Below are 23422 nucleotides of genomic sequence, written 5' to 3' on the forward strand. Positions count from 1 at the left end.
CAAATATTTTTAAGAAACTTAATATGAAAGTTTCTTTCAAGACAACCAACAACAACGCTCATCTTTTCCATAATCAGCACACTATCAATAATGGCAGTAGCAAATTTCAGAAATCAGGAGTTTACAAATTGAAGTGCCAGCAGTGTTTCGCCAGTTATATCGTACAGACAGGCCACAATTTTAACTTAAGGTGTAAGGAACATGTTAATGCATCAAAATATGGCAGATTCTCTGCGTTCGGTTCTCATATGGTCGATACCCATCATACCTTCACGGAAATAAAACAAGACCTTCAAATTCTCCAATTAAGTAAGAAAGGGAATCTATTGAATATTTTGGAAAACATTTTTATAAATATTGATAAAAAATTCAACCCAATTTATAATCTGAATGAAATATCGGAGGAAATCAATATACTTTTAGAGGAGATAATCATTAAATTCTTTACATGAAGGGGCATAGGTAATGCTTTACCTTACAACTCTCCCCTTACATCAAACTCCCCTCAACCTCCCCTCCTAGTCAGTCCTCAACGGACCGGGCGAGTTGGCCGTGCGCGTAGAGGCGCGCGGCTGTGAGCTTGCATCCGGGAGATAGTAGGTTCGAATCCCACTATCGGCAGCCCTGAAGATGGTTTTCCGTGGTTTCCCATTTTCATACCAGGCAAATGCTGGGGCTGTATCTTAAGACCACGGCCGCTTCCTTCCAACTCCTAGGCCTTTCCTATCCCATCGTCGCCATAAGACCTATCAGTGTCGGTGCGACATAAAGCCCCTAGCAAAAAAAAAAAAAAAAAAAAAAAGAAAAAAAGTCCTCAACGGCTTTCCAGGACATCTCTCAGCATTAACACTTGAGGTGGAGCGGTCGACACAAGACGGGCAAAGAGGTGAGTGACCAGATGGGCACTCAATTTACATTTCAGTTGATTTTTCATTGGTTCACTCGTATTTCTTTCTTTTGTTAGGGCCACATTGTCAACACACAATCAAGTTCGTTCAATTTGTGTCATCAATATAACTCCACCTTCTTCATCTAATCAAGGAAGCTATTTTAATGTGGCATTATCATCACACTATTTTATGTACAGTATGTTTATAATATTATTTGCATAGCCACTCACATTTTATATTTGGGCAGTTCTACGCATATAACATTTTAATCTGTTTTTTAACTGGTCTTCATGGTTCATATCATGTTCATGCTGCGCCATTTTAAGATTCAAGATTGACAAGACGCCAACACGCCACGTCACAAGATTTTAAAGACTTTTCATTAACCAATTTTAACGTGTCCTCACCTTATTTTCAATGTTTGTATCTGTGACTAAAGATGTCCCATAAGGGGACGAAACATGTATCACAAATATAGTCTAATGTAGTCTTTTCAATAAAGACGATTATAGAATTGTAAAGGTGGAATTATAAATTTAATTTTCACAAGTTGATTAATTTATCTGTTCGACAGAGAAATGAGTGAAGATATTGTTAAACAGCAGTTTTAGCTTACTTTTAAGTGAACAAGGATTTGGTTTCTGTATTAAAAAGCAGAGGTGCCAACTATTACGGGTTGTCCGTAATCATTACGGATTTCACTTCGCGATTACAGCATTACGGTCAAAAGAGGAAATATTACGGAAAAGCAGCATTATTACGATAAAAATAATTTCTACGATAAAAAGGGAAAGAAGTAAAAAAGATGTTCAATCCCTTAGAGCATTTCTGGTCAACCCTCCATAATCAATCAGCGTCATGGTCCGTATTGATAATTTGCGCACACAAGTGTGAAGGATGAGTTTTCCACCTAATCAATACTTTATTTTACAAAGTGTTAAGAATTAAATTATCTACATAAATAAACAGTACAGGTTTTGACCTGTAAATAGGTCATCATCAGCTGTTGATGAACCTGCTTAACACGTTCCGTGCGGTTCGGGTCACCATGTGCCCCGAAACATGTTACTCTTATCCGTCGGTGGGAACTTCCCAGAATTGCGAAGTAAGTAACTACGTCCTAGTTACGAATTTCCGTTAACTAATGGCAACATAGTGTTCCAATTGAAGCAAAGGATCGAGGCATACTGCTAGTTTTGATCGGCCCACCGGTGACCCGAAGGAAGTTTTTTTCATCTTCCATTCATATCGCTTCGGGTCACCCTGAGTCCCGATTGTTGTCTGACCTATATTTTTACGCGGGAATCGCTTAGCGCGGTTACGGTGAATGAAGCCTAGAGTGTTGCTGCCCGCAGATCGTAGACTGTTGTTTAAGGAGTACCACCCTTCTGATATCTGCTTTCTACATTGCTCTTAGGAAAGCCAATAGAGGTTATTGGAGTTATTGGAATAGTTATTGACATATTTACTATCTTCCGTATATAATATTTACAAGCAATTTCACGTCCTTTTTTAGGTATGGAGCTTTCACATTCTGACACACCGGCGGCACGGAAAAGAAAGAGGGTTAGGACAGCACTGGGGTGGGCCTATATTACGTTCCGTGCGGTTCGTGTCACCATGTGCCCCGAAACATGTTACTCTTATCCATCGGTGCAAACTTCCCAGAATTGCGAAGTAAGTAACTACGTCCTAGTTACGAATTTCTGTTAACTAATGGCAACATAGTGTTCCAATTGAAGTAAAGGATCGAGGCATACTGCTAGTTTTGATCGGCCCACCGGTGACCCAATTATTTTCGGGGTCATTTCTGTTTCACGCAATTGTTGAATCGGAACACTGTCGCACAGATAAATACACTGGAATGTCTCCTCAACAATAACGCACACAACAAGTGCCCTTGCATTGTTTAGGATTTCATACTAGGGAGTAAACAAAGTCAAATTCGTCAGGTCACCGGTGACCCGAACCGATAATAACTAAAGGCAGCATCGGGTCACCGGTGGGCCGATACGACGTAACATTAAGTCATCGGAATTCACTGCCGCAGGGAACGTGTTAATAACTGTACCGGGCGGTACACCTCCACGCCGCTAATTCAAACCTTGCGCCAGTTGAAACCCCCCCCTACTGGAAGAAGTCTGAACTTTGTCTTATGTGTTAATTTTCAAGTTACCCTGAAGATGTCACTACTTGGAAATTTTGAAGTTTCTGAACTGTGTTGTTTTCGACGTATTTTTGTTTTGCTTGTAGTAAGAAGTGTGAACATTCTCTTCTAGAGGACACTACTGAAGAACTACAACGGTGCACCCTAGTGCGAAGTGAAAGAACTGTTTTTTGGAGAAAATTTAATTTCAAAAGTTTGTTCTTTGCTAAATTTCTTTCAGTCATTGTTTAAGTTGGCAATATTAACCCTTTCTTTCCCCTTATTTTGAATTTAGCCAATCCCGAATTTCTCTAATTAATTTTCCACCAATAATGTGTTTCTTCTTCATCTTGTGTAGGGGTTTTCTTTATCCACCAATAAAATGATTGTGGGCGGGTGTTTTCCTTCCTGAAATGCCTCGAACTTTCTGCGAGAGTATATAAACTGCTGATTTTAGGGTCTCTGGGCCACTTCAGTAACATCTTTAGTGTGTAAAGTACATAGCAGGGGGCGGGAAGCGCCTCTTTCTTCGGGCAGCAGTTCAACAATCAGGTAATGGCCATTTAATAACTTCTTTTCTTGCTAGCTCAGCAGTTTAACTCTCGGGGCGGGTCCGAAGCGTTTCCACCATGTAACCTTTTCCTAAAATGTAACTACTCTTAGCATCTATTATCTTTTAAAGCTACATATTGGGATAGAGAGTGCTTAACCCTCTCGAGCTCCCACTCATATTGTTTTGAGGTGAACTTATTTCTCACAACCGATTCTTCCTTAATGTAAAGTAATTTGTTCTTTTCTAAAGTCTCCTCTGTAGTATGGGATTAGCCCTTGCATTAGTGGCCTTGAGCCAGATTAGGTTTTAAAACAAATGCATTAGGAGTGCAGATTGCCTCCTCTCAAATTGTTATTTTAGAGGTCATGTAATTAACCTTTTTCTCACTTAATAGACCTCAGTAGGTTGGGTATTTTACCCCTGTGTATATGTCCTTAGAGGACAGCTTGAAGGTGGAATTAGGTGTGGCCTTTGACAGGCTTAAATTTTGAGAGCAAGTTGCTCTTTCTTGAAAATTTTGTTTTCTGCGCGCCTCAAGGAGGCCTTACTGTGTAATTTGGAGCAAGTGCTCCTGGGCATGAATGGGGTTTTCTGCCCCTCTGTTGAAACTTGTGTAGGGGTAAAACTGGGCTAATTGCTCAAGAATTGTGAGGTTGGGACTCGAAGCCCAAATCCTGTAAATATTGTAATTGTATTTTTATTGCCTTGCTACTCTGTACCTGTCTTTCGTGTTATTTCTGAATTTTGGAAAGAGAATATAACCTTGTTAAATTTTACATTAACTTTAATTTCGTAGTTTGAGACCCGTTCACACCCGCACCTTCTTTCACCTCTACCTACCACAAAAAAATACGGTAACAATAACAATTGTACGTAATAAAACATTCCTAAAAATTAATTAAACAAGAATGCCTTATTCTAATATAATACTAATGTTAAGATATATACATATGGTACAGTTAAAGGGCTTTGACTTGCTGGAATCCAATAAATGCCACATATTCCAAAAATTGTATAGCTGAGAGGTTAAAAATAGGGTACAGTTCTTAGAGAACAATGGGTCACTGAGGTTTTTGTGTCAAGTTCAAATATCTATGTAGTATGCCAACATTATGTCCAACTGTTGTATAGATAGAATCAAGGTGCATTGTTGGGCCGCAATTTTGCGAGGAACGTTGTGTTCATTAGAATGAGGTTCTGTAACTTCTTTAACAGGTACTATGTTCATTCTTAGTCTATGTCGTAGGTGATACATGCTAATTTTTCAGGATCCTTGTTGAGACACATCATGTATGACATATTGAAATCAATGAAATTAGGTTGATAGAGCTCCCCTCTTCATACTTGCATTTACGCTCAGGTAAATTAAAAAATTTGAGAAAGAAAAAAGGAAGTAGGAATTAGAATAACTGATAGAGACTGCCTGCTAAATGGTTTGTGTGCTATAGAGTTGTGTTACTTACGTACGGGCTGGATATGTCCTTGAGTATCGTCGGGAGCATGCTGCACACTGTTGCGTGTACGTTGTGTGGCTGTCGTAGTATTCAGATTGAGAGGTGATGGGGAGGGATAAGCAGCATGTGGAGGGGGTGAGCATGGGGTGGGATATGTCTTTTGGGTTGTGTGTGGGGTTGTGTCTGCTGATTCTTTTTAAATATGTGTCTTTTAGAATGTTGAAGAGAATGTTTGTTTCATCTGTGATTTCATGTAAGGGGGGGTCATACAGTATGTAGATTATATTAAAAAATGTCATTTTAAAAAATAAATCTCAGATGAAAGGTTGAGGCTTTCTAAACACTGATACGAAGTTTTATGTAAAAGTTGTTCATAGTTTTAGAGATATTTGCATTTTGTGACAGCTTGCACATTGTGATGAGCGTCTCTACATAGCAATGGTTGCAAATGTACAGTGCCAGACGGTTGTGTGGTTTCTCTTTTCATCAATTTCTTATAGCACTGGCTGCATGGGTGGTATACGCGTAGGCCATGCATGTATCCTTGGTTTAGTGAGTTGTCTTTGAGAGTGGAAAGCTTTGAACTTCTGTTTCCAAGGTTTCTCATGTGTACTCCTTGGCAGTAGTAGCAGCTTGTTTTGAAACTTTCCGCATGCTTTTATTACATTGTGTTGTGAATTGTGATCATAATGCGTAAGAAAGGGAATGTTGCAAGATGGAAAAAGAGATTTGCTGGAAATCGCTTTTCTAATAAAAAGATAGGTGATAATGGCAATGTTATTGACGTAACCGGTAGGCCTAGTGCATCAGCCAGTAAACTTGGGCCAGAGGTTAGGTCACCTGTCAGTGATGCTAAGGATACTGACATCATGTCATATAGGATTATGGATTTTTCTTCTTTAGTGGATAATATAAGTGAACATTTGCGTTGCAAATTGTGCCATGGAAATGTGAAATAAACTGGAAATATATTTGGGTTGGCCAGCACATTTTGTTTATTGTGTGACAACTGTGACTTATTTCAAGAACAAAAGCAAAGCAAAGTCACCTCTGTACAGGCCATGAAGGCCCTTGGAGGAGTGGAAGGTAAAGGCCTCCACCATTGTTAACCTTGACACGTGATGGGGTTGAGTGGTTAGCTCTACGTCCGGCCGCCTTTGCCCCCAGGAATTAACCTGGTACTCATTTTTGGTGTAGGCTGAGTGAACCTCAGGGCAGTATGCACCTCTGGAAGTGGAAATCTCATTTCTTAAATTTTACAACTTCCTGACGGGGATTCGAACCCATGTCCTTCCGGGCGAACCGAGCACGTCTTTACCGCCCCGGCCAGGCAGCCCCTTTATTTCAAGAACAGTCCTTCAAGTAATAAGAGTCACTGAAATAAACAGGAGAATAGTGTATGCTATGCGGATTTTAGGTCTTGGTCTTAGGGGGTTAGAAACTTTTTGTGGTCTTATGGATCTCCCACTAGCTGTAAAGCAACCTACTTATGCCCTGATCTGCTACCAGGGATGTTGCTGAAGAAAGCATGAAAGTAGCAGCAAAACAGGAGGTTAGTCTCACAGAAAATCCAGAGAAATGTGAGATTTCAGTTTCTGGGGATGGGTCTTGGAAAACTCGTGGGCATATGTCTTGCCATGGCATTGTGTCTGTCATTGGGGTGGAAAGTGGGAAATTGATTGTAGAGGTCAAGTCATCAAAGTGTTCTGTGTGTGATCAAAGAAATGGATCTAGAAAAGGAGCAGAATATAACACATGGATTGAAGAACACCTTCCTCATTGTACAGCGGATCTTAAGGGCAGAGCAGCTAGCATGGAGTGTAATAGTATGGTAGACATTTTCAAACACTCAGTTGAAAAGCATGGCTTGACATACTTAATATTGGTGATGGAGATACTAAAGGCTTTAAAATGGTACATGATTCTAAGCCATATGGTCCAGAAGTAGAAATAAGGAAAGTGGAATGTGTAGGTCATGTCCAGAAAAGGATGGGGACTAGACTTAAAAATCTCAAGAAGAGCCTGAGTGGAAAAAAGTTGTCTGATAACAAGAGTATCGGTGATAGGGGTAGACTTACAGATACCATAATAGACAAGCTGCAAGTTTATTATGGCAATGCAATCAGGGCAAATAAAGACTCTTTGAGTGACATGAGGGTTGCAGTGTGGGCAATTTTGTACCACAAGGGTTCAACTGACCTGAATCCCACTCATTACTTTTGTCCCAAGGGCTCAGAATCTTGGTGTGGCTATCGGCGAGCTGAATTGGAGGGGACAGTACTTACAAGCACCCACATCCAATTCCCAAACCTGTAATGGACACCATAAAGCCTGTTTTTATAGATCTTAGCAAAATAGAGTTACTGAGAAGATGTCTATAAGGGAGAACCCAAAATGCGAATGAGTCATTCAACTGTAAAGTTTGGTCAATTTGCCCCAAAACATCACGCAGTGGTAATAAAATTGTTCAAATAGCAACCTACAGTGCAGTGGCCAGTTTTAATGATGGAGCTAGCAGTAGTCTACAAGTACTGAAGGCATTGGGAATCAAAGTTGGAAAGAATACTGTGGAAGCTTTGAGCAAGTTTGACAAGGAACATGTAGATTCAGCTGAAAAAAAGTAGAAATCTCGACTTTAGAGGCTAGAAGGACTAGGCAAAGACTCAGGCTGGAAGAACAATCCAAGAACATCCAGGCAGAGGGTATAACATATGGCAGTGGAGCCTTTTAAGGTGAACAGTGAGTAGAACTGTGTGTGAAAACTTTACATGCAATTTCCAGAAAACTTTTTTTTTTTTTTCAAACATGAAACATAATATCACAAGAACCATTTGTGTGATCTAAATAAAACTTTGCACAGTTGTTCAAATAGGAATTCCATAGAGGATGAACTAAAATAATGGAACTGAGACAAAATTTAGGCTTGATATAATGATATAAACAGGTCAAAAATGTAAAAATTATGTGTGTGTTTTTTTAAAATCTGCCAAATTAATTTAAATGCACTAAGAGATTTCATTGGTTCATGTTTGTGAGTTACTGTAGTCACGTCCTAGTTCGTGAACCATGGGCAACGGCTGAGTGGCCCAGTAAGTGGTCCTGAGAGTCGGGATACCAGTTGCTATGGAATGGGAGTGGGCATCTCGGACATATTCTGAGTCGTGGCCCTCCTTGTGCTCAGGCGGCTAGGACTATACAATTCACCGGTGGTCCATAACCCGTTAGAGGAGAGATCCTCACTTGGACTATGTGCAAGTAGGGCAGCATCCTGCTTCATGAATTTACCGAGCTCAGAACACTTTAAGCAAGCCTCGGACCTATGGGAGTAATGGAGTCCCACTCCCATTTGACAGGCGAGGGACTCCTTGGAAACAACTTGGCGAACGAAATGGAATTCGATGGGGAGCTATCAAATTAATGGGGCTTATGGAAGAAAGAAGGTAGAACTGGCTGAGTCAGCAAAGAGGATGCATCTGGATGTGCTAGGAGTAAGTGATATTCGGGTAAGGGGAGATAAGGAGGAAGAGATAGGAGATTATAAAGTGTACTTGACGGGTGTTAGAAAAGGGAGGGCAGAGTCTGGGGTAGGGCTCTTTATCAGGAATACCATTGCACGCAACATAGTTTCGGTTAGGCACGTAAATGAGCGAATGATGTGGGTAGATTTGTCAGTGGGAGGAATTAGGACAAGAATTGTGTCTGTGTATTCACCATGTGAGGATGCAGATGAGGATGAAGTTGACAAGTTTTATGAAGCATTGAGTGACATTGTGGTCAGGGTCAACAGCAAGGATAGAATAGCGCTAATGGGCGATTTCAATGCGAGAGTTGGGAATAGAACTGAAGGATACGAAAGGGTGATTGGTAAATGTGGGGAAGATATGGAAGCTAATGGGAATGGGAAGCGTTTGCTGGACTTCTGTGCTAGTATGGGTTTAGCTGTTACGAATACATTCTTCAAGCATAAGGCTATTCACCGCTACACATGGGAGGCTAGGGGTACCATATCCATAATAGACTATATCTTAACAGACTTTGAATTCAGGAAATCTTTTAGGAATGTACGAGTTTTTCGGGGATTTTTCGATGATACAGACCACTATCTGATCTGTAGTGAACTAAGTATCTCTAGGCCTAGGGTAGAGAAAGTGAAATCTGTCTGCAAACGAATAAGGGTAGAAAATCTCCAGGACGAGGAAATTAGACAGAAGTACATGGATATGATTAGTGAGAAGTTTCGAACAGTAGACAGTAAGCAGGTTCAGGATATAGAAAGTGAATGGGTGGCATACAGGGATGCTGTAGTAGAAACAGCAAGGGAATGCCTAGGAACAACTGTGTGTAAAGATGGGAAAAGGCGAACATCTTGGTGGAATGATGAAGTGAGAGCAGCCTGTAAACGTAAAAAGAAGGCTTATCAGAAATGGCTCCAAACAAGGGCCGAGGCAGACAGGGATTTGTACGTAGATGAAAGAAACAGAGCGAAACAAATAGTTGTTGAATCCAAAAAGAAGTCGTGGGAAGATTTTGGTGATAACCTGGAAAGGCTAGGTCAAGCAGCAGGGAAACCTTTCTGGACAGTAATAAAGAATCTTAGGAAGGGAGGGAAAAAGGAAATGAACAGTGTTTTGAGTAATTCAGGTGAACTCATAGATCCCAGGGAATCACTGGAGAGGTGGAGGGAATATTTTGAACATCTTCTCAATGTAAAAGGAAATCATCATGGTGGTGTTGCAAACAGCCAAGCTCATGGGGAGGAGGAAAATGACGTTGGTGAAATTATGCTTGAGGAAGTGGAAAGGATAGTAAATAAACTCCATTGTCATAAGGCAGCAGGAATAGATGAAATTAGACCTGAAATGGTGAAGTATAGTGGGAAGGCAGGGATGAAATGGCTTCATAGAGTAGTAAAATTAGCGTGGAGTGTTGGTAAGGTACCTTCAGATTGGACAAAAGCAGTAATTGCACCTATCTATAAGCAAGGGAACAGGAAGGATTGCAATAACTATCGAGGTATCTCATTGATTAGTATACCAGGCAAAGTATTCACTGGCATCTTGGAAGGGAGGGTGCGATCAGTCGTTGAGAGGAAGTTGGATGAAAATCAGTGTGGTTTCAGACCACAGAGAGGCCGTCAGGATCAGATTTTCAGTATGCGCCAGGTAATTGAAAAATGCTACGAGAGGAATAGGCAGTTGTGTTTATGTTTCGTAGATCTAGAGAAAGCATATGACAGGGTACCAAGGGAAAAGATGTTCACTATACTGGGGGACTATGGAATTAAAGGTAGATTATTAAAATCAATCAAAGGCATTTATGTTGACAATTGGGCTTCAGTGAGAATTGATGGTAGAATGAGTTCTTGGTTCAGGGTACTTGCAGGAGTTAGACAAGGCTGTAATCTCTCACCTTTGCTGTTTGTAGTTTACATGGATCATATGCTGAAAGGTATAAAATGGCAGGGAGGGATTCAGTTAGGTGGAAATGTAGTAAGCAGTTTGGCCTATGCTGACGACTTGGTCTTAATGGCAGACTGTGCCAAAAGCCTGCAGTCTAATATCTTGGAACTTGAAAATAGGTGCAATGAGTATGGTATGAATATTAGCCTCTCGAAGACTAAATTGATGTCAGTAGGTAAGAAATTCAACAGAATTGAATGTCAGATTGGTGATACAAAGCTAGAACAGGTCGATAATTTCAAGTATTTAGGTTGTATTTTTTCCCTGGATGGTAATATAGTAAGCGAGATTGAATCAAGGTGTAGTAAAGCTAATGCAGTGAGCTCGCAGTTGCGATCAGCAGTATTCTGTAAGAAGGAAGTCAGCTCCCAGACGAAACTATCTTTACATCGGTCTGTTTTCAGACCAACTTTGCTTTACGGGAGCGAAAGCTGGGTGGACTCAGGATATCTTATTCATAAGTTAGAAGTAACAGACATGAAAGTAGCAAAAATGATTGCTGTTACAAACAGGTGGGAACAATGGCAGGAGGGTACTCGGAATGAGGAGATAAAGGCTAATTTAGGAATGAACTCAATGGATGAAGCTGTACGCATAAACCGGCTTCGGTGGTGGGGTCATGTGAGGCGAATGGAGGAGGATAGGTTACCGAGGAGAATAATGGACTCCGTTATGGAGGGTAAGAGAAGTAGAGGTAGACCAAGACGACGATGGTTAGACTCTGTTTCTAACGATTTAAAGATAAGAGGTATAGAACTAAATGAGGCCACAACACTAGTTGCAAATCGAGGATGGTGGCGACGTTTAGTAAATTCTCAGAGGCTTGCAGACTGAACGCTGAAAGGCATACCAGTCTATAATGATAATGTATGTATGTATGTAAGAGATTTCATCTTAGTCCATACTCTATAATATTCTGTCAGTTTCAATTCAAAAGGAAGAAGACAACCTTTGAGCTCATATTTAGAGTTATCATGTTTTTTGTCGTATCATGTGGTTAATTATTTTATCAAAATTAATTAATTAATAACATGGATACTTTACATTACATTTTTATTTTTACTATATCAGACAATAGGTTAGGGTGTTACATATCATCACATTGATTTTCAATGTCCTACTTGAAATAATGTAGGAAATAGTCATGTTTTTGTCAAGTGGTAACTAAACATGGCATGACTAGTGTATGACCACCCTTAGTTGAGGTTGGGATTAGCGTATTGGTCCATATTGATGTAAAAATCTTCCATTATATTGAGCAATGGGCCTGTGCGGTTCATATTTAAAATTTCCATGTCATTCTCGATATTAGTGAACTTATGCTTGAGTTCCTCGACATGTTGCCCTATGGATTAAAAGTGATTATGTTTAGTGGCATTGATATGTTCATTGTAGCGAATAGAAAAACATCTGCTGGTGCACCCGATGTAGCTGGTTTCGTAATCGCTGCATTTTATGCGGTACAGAGGTGCCAACTATTACGGATTGTCCGTAATTATTACGGATTTCACCTCACGATTACGGAATTACGGTCAGAGGGGAAATTATTACGGAAAGACTGACATTATGAGGAAAAAATTATTTTGTATGGAAAAAAAGAAAAGCAGGAAAAAGGCTCGAAAGGATGGAAGATTTTTCTCCTAACTTGTCCTAGTTTCAATGCTTGTGAGTTGGCAACGATACTTATTCGATCGTGATTTCCTTTTGCTACCCATAAGCGTTGTAAAATTAATTGTGAATGAAGGAGCTCAGGAGCTGCTCTTCTCCACTATAAATCCTTCAATAATGTTGTCATCACAGTGGGAAGGATGCTTCAAGAAAAACTACACTGAAAAGCAGTTGCTGCGTGAGAAACAAGCTACAAGGAATGTTTTATCACAGAACTAACAGGTTGTGTGCAAATGTTATTGTTTAATATGATATAATTTCGAATAGATTTCTACAGGGAAGGACAAAAGGGGTGTCATTATTGAGAAGGGAGGAGCATGCTTTGGACTTAAATAAAAATTTTTCTCGGGAGAGGAAGGCGATTACTGATAATCCACTTCAAAAGTCGGCACCTCTGGCGGTATACTCCGGAGTGGCTGTATTTGTTGTTTTCATTGACAGATTTAGTGTTATGTAAAATGGAAACATTATTACGTGTGGTTCTGTAAGCTATTCTTAGATTGTGTCTTTTGAAAATATTAGTTATGGGATGAATGTGGGTGGTGTTAAAGGTAAAAAGTGCGTAGTTTTTCTTAGGTTTGTTGTTTCTACTTAATTTGGATTTCTATGCTCCGCTGTTTCGTGAATTAGGTCGAATTTTTATTTAATTCTTCCTGGGATAGGGGTATGTTGAAAGCTCTGTATATCATACTGTAGTATGCCGTCTTTTTGTGTGCGTTAGGATGAGTGGAATCTACTTTTATAATATTGGAGGTTTGTGTAGGTTTTCTATAGATTTTGTATGTTAAGTGGTCTTCAGTTTTAGTGACAAATAAATCAAGATAATTCAGTGTGTGATCTTTCTCAGTTTCCATTGTAAATTTTATATGTGGATCTATTTTGTTTAGCTGTTCAAGTATGTTGTTTTCGTTTGTAAACCTGCTGTCTATAACAACGAAGATATCATCTACAAATCTGCACCAGAATGATATATTGTTAATTTTGCCAATTTCTGAGTGTTCTAAGTGGTCTGTGTAGATCTCGGCTAATATTCCTGAAGCTGGTGAACCCATGGGAAGGCCTTGCTGTTTGCAGATAGTGTCGTGGAATCTAAAGTAATTATTGTTGAGGGCATGTCGAGGAACTCAAGCATAAGTTCACCAATATCGAGAATGACGTGGAAATTTTAAATATGAACCCCACAGGTCCATTGCTCAATATAATGGAAGATTTTTACATCAATATGGACCAGTATGCTAAACCCAACCTCAACTTAAATGAAATCACAAACAAAACAAACATTCTCTTCAACACAGCCATTCCCATTCTAAAAGACACATATTTAAAAAGAATTAGCAGACACAAACCCACACACAACCCAAAAGACATACCCCACTCCACCCCACCCCCTCCATAGGCTGCTTCCCCCTCCCCATCACCTCTCAATCTGAATACTACGACAGCCACACGACGTACACGTAACAGTGTGCAGCATGCTCCGGCTATACTCAAGGACATATCCAGCCCACACGTAAGTAACACACTCAATAGCCCACAAATCATTTAGCAGGCAGTCTCTATCAGTTATTCTAATTCCTACTTCTTTTATCTTTCTCAGATTTTTTAATTTACCTGAGAGTAAATGCAAGTATGAAGAGGGGAGCTCTATCAACCTAATTTCATTGATTTCAATATGTCATTCATGATGTGTCTCAACAAGGATCCTGAAAAACTAGCATGTATCAGCTACGACATAGACTAAGAATGAACATAGTACCTGTTAAAGAAGTTACAGAACCTCATTCTAATGAACACAACGTTCCTCGCAAAATTGCGGCCCAACAATGCACCTTGATTCTATCTATACAACAGTTGGACATAATGTTGGCATATTGCATAGATATTTGAACTTGATACCCAAACCTAAGTGGCCCTTGGTTCTATAAGAACTGTACCCTATTTTCAACCTCTCAGCTCTACAATTTTTGGAATATGTGGCATTCATGGGACTCCAGCAAGTCAAAGCCCTTTAATTGTACCATATGTATATATCTTAAGATTAGTATTATATTAGAATATGGCATTTAGTAATTTTTAGTAATGTTTTATTATGTACAATTGCTATTAAGCAGGTTCATCAACAGCTGATGATGACCTATTTACAGGTTGAAACCGGTACTGTTTTTTAGTGTAAATAATTCTAAACACTTTGTAAAATGAAGTATTGATTAGGTGGAAAACTCATCCTTCATACTTGTGTGGTCAACCCTCCTCGTTTCAGTGTTTATAACTTGGCAACTAAACCTATTTGGTGGTTATTTGGTCGTCACTTCCTTTTGTTTCCCGTGAGCATTGTGAAATCACGGCCAGCTACAGAGATATACGCTGCTCTCTTAGCTAGAATGACGCATCAAGTCGGCTGTGAAGTAGGCTCTACTCCTTGCTCTGCTGTTCTCCAGTGCGTGCAGCTCTCTCTTTGTTGTGTGCGTAGACATGAGTGGTATATTTAGCATGTTTCAATTCTAATTATCCTAGTCATTTTGAAAAGGAGCGATTGGTTTAGTAAAATGAAGCGGAACAATTGCCAGATTGCATCTTCTTCTAAAAAGACAGAAGTGTTACAGAAATATCGAGATGGTTATACAAACGAATGGCCATGCCTACTAGGGTTGGGCAGACCGGAACATTCAGTTTCCATTCGGAATTGCTAGGCGGGCAGTAATTCCATTGTGGAGATTTATCTCCCGTTTGCAGTTATCAGACTGTGCCTCGTATAAGGGCTTCCGATAAGTTCACCTGCATACACCCCAGCGTCAGTGGGTAGGGTCTGACACATCCCACTCTGATGAGTCTAGTGTCAGACCTAAGACGAAACTCTTGTTAATAGAGCAAACTCCTGAAAAGCCTTACATCTGATATGTTTTTGACAGTCAGTTGTTCCGGAACATTAGGGTCTTGTGGTGGAATGTTTTGGTACAGTGTTAACGGCACACGGGACTGTAACTGCGCAGTAGAGAGAACTTTGTGAGGCAGCATGACATGCTCCGCTTCAGCAGGTATGTGCTAATGTACCGGATGTGCTGTGTGTAGTTACGGCCAGCGTAAAGCTGCATGGAACCTGAAGGAACAGTCGGAACACAAATTTGCGCCCAATAATAAAGGCTGCTTTTAGGAGGAGATTTTTTCATTCAATATGAATTACACATAACATGGTTACAATGGCAGTACAGGTGTTTAAAAGTAACTAATCCAAGGATATTTTGACCATTTGAATGTATCAGCCTATATTGTGAGTAATTAGGGCCAGGATAAAACTTCATGGCACAAGAAAAAGCAGTCGGAATTCTGAAATAGGTACACTCAAAGTCATGTCTAAATGTAGTTTTTAGAATAAGAATGTTTTCATTCATTCTGAAATACACCTATCACAATTACACTGGCAGAAGATGTGTTTACAAATGTCACAATGTTATTTTCACCAATTAAAAATATACTCGCACAGTTGAAGTATTCATCAGTACTCTATTTACATACACAATATACAAGCAGAACACGAAAATAAAAAAATAACCCACACAAGCAAAACACGAAGATAAAAAACGCTATATTCAAGCGGAACAGGAGATTAAAAATAAAACTAGGCCATTACAAGCAGAACATGAAAATAAAAATTGTAGGATGTTTAAGTTTCAAATGTCTCGTAGTTGTGCAGGTTGAAGATCCATTTGCAGACAAAATAGAACAACATAAATTGCATGTCACTCTGTCCGGTTTTATTGTAGTAAAAACCTCGTAAACAGGACTCCGGTACGACATTATTCAAAGCTTACCATCTTTGGTACTGTATATATCACTAGGCTTCAGTGAAAACACTCTTAAAATACAGAACGCATTAAGTTATCCGCATGTACCGAAGGCCAGTTGCCAGTGCAACGGAACTCACAGAACAAAGAGGATACCACGATACACTCCAGCACATGGCAGCACACTGCCAGTATCGACAGTCAGCTAGTAGGTGAAGGGCAGTGCATAGTGGCGCTTCTGATGGGACAGCGAATCACTGTCTCGGTCTCGCTTCAGAATGTTTCGGAACAACTGATGTTCCGTGTTCCAGAACAGCAGAACATAACTATGCACCGGCACAGTGTGCCGAAACAGGGACATAGTACCCAACCCTAATGCCTACTTGCTTCACGTGTTAGTGGAAACCGCGTGTTCTGCAGTGTGTGTTTGTGTGAATTCTCTGTGGCTCACGGTGGACGAGACGATTCCAGAAGGGACATAGAATCCAAGAAACATCACACATATGGTGAATCAAAATTACGAAACCAGTCTGTTTCATCGTTCTTCGTAGAAAGTAATGAAACCGTGGTGCCAAATGCCAAATTGCTTTTCACATTTCTTTTGGAGCATAATATCTGCTGGGTGCGAATCAAGCTACATTATCACAGAACTAACACGTAATGAGCAGATTTTATTGTGTAATATGATATACTGTACTTGAGAATAGATTGCTGTTGGAAAGGGCAAACGGGGTGTTTCGAATTTGACTCAAACGTTTTGAGGGCTGTGGGGAGGGGGGGTTGCACACAGTTAAAAATGGGATTACTGATAACCCACTTCAAAGGTTGGCACCTCTGAAAAAAAAATTTATTATTGGACTCCTTTTTAAAATTTTCATATAGTATGCATTTTGTTTAACAAGCTGATGGCTTAGTTTTAGGTATTCCTTGATTGAAAGCTTTTTCTATGGAATTCAAAATCTACAAATTTCACAATTGTCAAAACAAATGACAGTGTCACTGGCTTCTCACTATTGTGGCTGTGGGTTGAATTCTGGCCAGTGGGGTGTGGTAATCAAGTGACATTATCACTGGCTTCTCGCTAAGGTGGCTGTGGGTTGAATTCTGGCCAGTGGATGTTGGAATTTTAAAAGGGAAAGAGACATCCCAATGGTTCGGATTCCACACTGGAGGTTCCTTAACTGTCTTCACAATATCAGCAGTCACATCAAACTACAAGGTTACCCACTTGAAAGTAAAAGATGAAGTATTTTCTAGTTCATTGTGACACTTTTTTACTTTTTGAAATCTTTATTTAATCTAAAATGTGTCTAAAAGTAATTATTGTATTCGGGAGATTCTGGGTTCAAGCCCCACTGTCAGCAGCCCTGAAGATGGTTTTCCGTGGTTTCCCATTTTCACACCAGGCAAATGCTGGGGCTTACCTAATTAAGGCCACGTCCGCTTCCTTCCCACTCCTAGTTCCTTCCTGTCCCATCATCGCCATAAGACCTGTCTGTGTCGGTGCGACGTAAAGCAACTTGCAAAAAAAAAGTAATTATTATATTCCTTACTTCAATTTTTATTGTAATTCAAAAATAAAATAAATGGTACAGTCAAGAATTTAGGTAAAGAAAAAACTTATCATATACATTGTTGTATTCATTTAGGAAAAAAGGTCATCAATATAGGATGTGAGCAGTTTGAATGTTTTAAGTTTTCATTACTTACTAACCCTCTGGTTTCTTGTTCCTTTTTCCTTGTTACAATCAATATTTCTTCTTTCTCTTGCAGGTCAGAACGATCAGTTCTTCTGCTGCACAGCAACAAATGATCAAGGTTTGTAATTTGTGTTTCTTGGCATAATATTTTTACTATCATTTAGAACAATTTTTTTGTGTAAAATAAGTACCAAGTTTCATTGAAATACACCCATCCACTTTCCTGTGATGCTGTAACAGACACAGATAGATACCAATATTCTTGAAACTGATCATTTATTTCCATACCAGAAGCAATTAATGTACAGTATTTGCAAGTGATACAAAATTAATGATGTCCCAGAAGTTTGCTTCTAATAGCAGTAAGTTTACTCTTTATTGAAACAAACTTGCCCATCATGTTCTCATAGGAAAATTAGTATGATTTCTATTCCTTTATTGTAGTAAATGTATAAGTTTGTGTGTCAACCAAATTTTATCTATGATTTGCTGTGTCACACTGATTCAACCCTAGAAGTGCTGAGTGTTTTTCCCTAAATGCCGGGCCATTTACTTATGCACATTTACTCGTTGAACAAATTTAAGCACGCTTAGTTTGAGAAAAGTCACTCGCAGCACGTCGTATTACTCAGAAAACTTTATTTAACATGCTCATATAAGTATTAGATAGGCCTAATTTACTTACGTATCTGGTGATTATCTGACGATCAAAAGTTTTGAAAACTAAACTTTTATTTACCATTAATGAAAAAACACTCATTTAAAAAATTACTTTATGTACGTACAAAACACGCAAAATCTCTTCTAGTTTAAAAAATATGTTCTCAAAGTTAAAGACAGAAAAAAACAAAAAAGAGAATTAAAAGTTCCGAATTGCACACAGTTCCATAGCACTACTTGGAGTCATTCTCAGAGAGTTTTCTTTTCCTGCCAGGCCTCGTAGGTCTCCAGAAGTGCTGCACCCCACAATTACATACACTTCAAAAGAAACAATATAAAAATAAACACAATAATCTGTCTAAAGTTAACTAAAGGAATTCACAGAACTAACAGCATTAGCATAGCTACTGAGACCTCAGGGGGATGAGGAAAGGGCAGCTGATTTCATACCTACCTTCATCTGGATTGAGTCATTTGCGGCTAGCAAGGAATTTGTGATGAAAGACTTGAAGCTTTGTCTTCAATGTCGTACTCGTTATAATAGCATATTTTTTTAAATGAAATATTCTGACAGTTTGAACCATATTGTACATCTATATATATATATATATATATATATATATAAAATAAGAGTTTTGTCTGTACATTGCTCAGAATTTGAAAAAAATGGTATTCTGTATGGGTCATGTCCATAGTAACAAGGAAATGCACTTTTTACTTTTCCGTCATTTCTGTCTGTATGTATGTATGTACACTCATCACTAGAAAACGGCTGAAGAGAATTTAATGAAAATTGGTATGTAAAGTCAGGGGATGAGCCACTATAATCTAGGCTATAAATCATTTTACTCACGCTGAGTGAATGGTAGTTTAGGGGAAGGCCTAGAAAAATTCTCAAATATTTATTTTATTAGTGGTCCTATCGATAAATACTACATAACGAAAGTTATATATAATTAAATTTCCGATCATTTGTGTCATACATTGTTACCGTACCGGCTTCGATAATACAGATATTCATCAATTTGTATTTTTGTTGCCAAGTCCACATCATCGCCGAGCCACGAGAAAATGGGTTAACAGAATTTAATGAAAATCGGTATATGGAGTCAGAGAATAAGAAACTACAGTCTAAGTTGTAAACAATTTTATTCACCCTGGATGAAATTGTAGTTTAGGTGAAGGCGCTTAAAATTTAATTTTTAAATACCAATGTTATTGGTCCTACCGAAAAGTACTACATAACATAAGTTATAGAGAATACAATTTCCGATCATTTATGTTTTATTCAGTTTTACCGTACTGACTATGATAAGAGTGGTATTTCAGAGTCGGAGGAAAACTAAGTGTGGAGGCCTACAATATGGAAAGTGCATAACAATGATCAACAATAACAATTTTTTTTTTTTTTTTTTTTTTTCTAGGACAAAGATAGGTCTTATGGCGACGATGGGATAGCAAAGGCCTAGGAGTTGGAAGGAAGCGGCCGTGGCCTTAATTAAGGTACAGCCCCAGCCCCCCAACAATAACATTACATTGACCATTGTTTGTTGTGATGTTCTTTGTCTCTTATGCTGCTGCTCAACTCAAATAGATGGGATTAATGCTGCGTAACGAGTATAACAGCCTGACTGAATATTGGCGGAAAATAGCTAGGGGGTTAGAAAACTTTCTTCTCTAGCATGCCATTCCTTTGGTTCATATATTTTCTGATACTGCCGGTACGTTACAGACTGGTTCATCAGAGTATTCCAGCTATTTGATCCCTACTCTGACGCACTGTTTTGAATGAGCAATGTGCACACTTAAGGCAAACGCTCACTTATTAGTATTAGTATGACCTGGTCTAGGATTACAATTTAGAACTAATCCAAATTATAGCACCACAGTTCACGAGATAACTCAAAATTCAACCATGAAAAGAGCCGTTTTTTAAGGAAAGCTTCTTCCTCTTCACATTTATTAAATTCTACATGCATTTTATTCCAAATTAGCAGTGAGGTGGGGTTTCTCCTCTGGGTTGGAGGAAAACTTTGTCTCCAAGTCAGATAGATTTTTCTGCCGCTTACGTAGTGAACTGAGATTTTCCGACTTAACGGGTACTCCTATTAAACAGATTAGTAAGAGGGCATAGTTTTTGCCCTGGAAGTCTACACTATTCGACACCCCCACCCGGCCGAAGATAAGACATGTGTTCATGGATCACGGCTCTCTGCGGCTTGGTCATTCCAGCTCTGGAATTTTGGGCTGTTAGATCGGCAGAGAAAATGTGTGGTTTTTCATTTGATCGAGTATTTCATATAAAAGCATTGCTTTTAATCGCGCCATTCATACTGACGTCATTGTAATGACCTGTGTTCATTTCAATTGGGGAAACTACTAAGACAGTCTTTCTGAGGATGTAAAAAGGCAGGTGGAGAGTGAGTGTCTGTCATTAAAATGAAAACTCCCCAACCTGATTGTGACTGATGGTAGACAAGGTGGCCTACCCTTACAATGAAAATTCCCTAACCCAGTCTTCATATGAGAAAAAACATTTGGTGACTTCCCCGTCGTGTTTCTAGGGTAACGTTGAGTGCTACGCAATTTAATACAATCTTGCTCACAACGTGTAAACTACCTAATCTAGAATACTGTATACAATGTAGAATTCCATAGCGAAGCACGGGTACATCAGCTAGTGACTATATAAGGTTATAGTTTTGATCTGTTTTTTAATTATTGGTCCTTGACACAAAATTAGGAAACTAAATTATTGAAGATGTTGTGAATGAACTTAGCAGCAGTTTCCTAAACAGATAGTATAATGGCTTTGTAAGTTCCACATTACAATTGTTTAGGTGACACTCAGATTTTAATCTTGTTCTTCCAAACATAGCACAGTCAAATAGTAAATGGTCCACCATTTGTGAAGATCCACAAAAGCACAAGTAATCGCCTGCAATGTTAATTTTGAAGCGTTCAAAGTAGCACTTAAACTTTCCATGGCCGGAGAGAAACTGGGTGGAATGAATTCGGGCACTAATGTTTTACACTGGAGTTGGCTATATATCTCAGGGAAAAAAATGATTTTCTTGTGACTCACCCTTTTGTACTTGATGTCCAGACATTGTTCCACTGTCTTATTAGATGTGTTTTGATTTGGTCTTTTGCATAGCTTGGGGGTGATTTGTTGTAGGTGATTTCTATGTTGGATGAGGACATTGCTTTTCCTAGGATGTCTGCCTTTTCATTTCCAGGAGAACTGGTGTGTCCTCGGATCCAGCAAAGAACATAAGTGAAAGATAAATGTTATTGGTGTTTAAATGCATGTACTATGCGTCGCTCATGCGACATTGCTGTTCTAGTTATATATTTCGTTGCATGCGTGATGTTTGACAGCTCTAGGGTTAACTAGGGTGAAAAATGCTCGAAGAAGATTGGATACAATAGCTGAGTTTCTACTTTCTCATCATGATGGTTGTGTGTTGACTTGCATTCAATTCAGACAAGATTTCTCTAATGGAAAGTTGTCCCTCTAGTTTGGATTCTGTGTATAATTGTACATCCTGTTGTCGATGGCTTGATATTAAATCGTACAAAAATCCAAGCTTGTCCCTCTATCGAAACAATGTCCGCTGAAAGGAGTGTACTTGGTATGAGGCTTGCCTTCTATGCTGAGAGTTGTGGGATTGGATCAGGATACCATTGATATTCAGTTGCCCTTAAATGTGAAAAATCTGTGTTTTTATGGGCACTTGAAAACTGATGCCTTGTTGGGGCAAAGTTCATATACTCCAGCATCTCAAGGAGGTGTTTAACATATTTCTTCAAAAAATATACTGTATTTCCACTTTTTATACAGTTTTAGGCCATGACAAATATTTTTAAATCTAGGAGCCAGGTATTTTTTCTAGTACTCGGATCGTAAATGTAAGGAAAGTGTTCTTATATTTTTTTGTACAACTGAAAAAAGGTATTACTGTACAACTTAATTAATAGATTATATAACCTGTACTGTATTTGTTTTTAGCTTTTTTCTGTGTTATCCATAATACGGATCAGTTCCGGTCCCACTTAATCCGGATACACTAGGTTCTTATGTATATCATCATGAGTCGTGTAACTCATTGTTGAGCGTCGTGACCCCATTTGACTTCACACAATATTCTTGATTAAGCGGCACCAACTTTGAATGACTACCGTGGCTGTGCTATGAAGAAAGAATTGCAAAGTGTAAATTATGCAGTAACTTTCGTAGTATTGCCGATAAACATTCTAAAGGTATACAGTATCCGCATTTTCAGGACCATTTAAACTGGAAACGTTTAAAACATACGAAAAATCCTAACCTCACTCAAAGTGTCAGGAGGCTGAAAAAATGGTGTAACAGCCCCAAAGGGCCTTGGCCTACCAAGCGATCGCTGCTTAGCCCGGAGGCCTGCAGATTATGAGGTGTCATGCGGTCAGCATGGTGAATCCTCTCGGCCGTTATCCTTGGCTTTCTTGACCGGGGCTGCCGTCTCACCGTCAGATAACTTAATTGTAATCATGTAGGCTTAGTGGACCTCGAACCAGCCCTCAGATCCAGGTCAAAATCCATAACCTGGCCAGGAATCGAATCTGGGGCCTCCGGGTAAGAGGCAGGCACGCTACCACTACATCGCGGGGCTGGCAGGAGGCTGAAAGTTTCCTGAAAAATCCTGAATGTGCACTTTTAGCGAGGTGCGTCAAGAAAATGAATGCTAGTATGTTACAGCATATGGATGCATTATTCATGGCATCTTATCATACTGCAAAAAAAATGGACCCTACACTGATTTTGAAGGTTTGTTTGCATTGTAAAGCAAGTTGAGTGTTACTGGTTGGAAATCAAACAGGCACATGTAGTGTAATTTTAAAAGACGTTGACCTTGAAGGTGACTGGTGACATTTCAAAAATAATACGTAGCTTGATCCTAGTCTAACCTGTGGTGTTCATAATGTATGTTTGCGAAAAATGTGCTGGCTCCTGATAAAAAGGGGCTGTCTAATGAATTATTTCTATTTTCTTCTACTCCTGGTTGGAACACTTCCTGACTGACCCTTTCTTGTGCAAGGGGATTAAGATAGAGCTTGTCCAATCTTTTGG

General features: G+C 39.2%; 1 protein-coding gene across 1 annotated transcript in view; it reads left to right on the plus strand.

The window, feature by feature from the left end:
• The window catches only part of ATPsynO (ATP synthase subunit O, mitochondrial), a 120129-nt gene that overhangs the window by 14894 nt on the left and 81813 nt on the right, over positions 1–23422 (plus strand). Inside the window, exon 2 of the mRNA XM_067137494.2 lies at positions 17726–17770. Coding sequence (XP_066993595.1) covers positions 17726–17770 — 45 coding nt within the window. The remainder of the gene's footprint in view (positions 1–17725; positions 17771–23422) is intronic.

Source organism: Anabrus simplex, chromosome 1 (assembly GCF_040414725.1).
Source record: "Anabrus simplex isolate iqAnaSimp1 chromosome 1, ASM4041472v1, whole genome shotgun sequence".
NCBI lineage: Eukaryota > Metazoa > Arthropoda > Insecta > Orthoptera > Tettigoniidae > Anabrus > Anabrus simplex.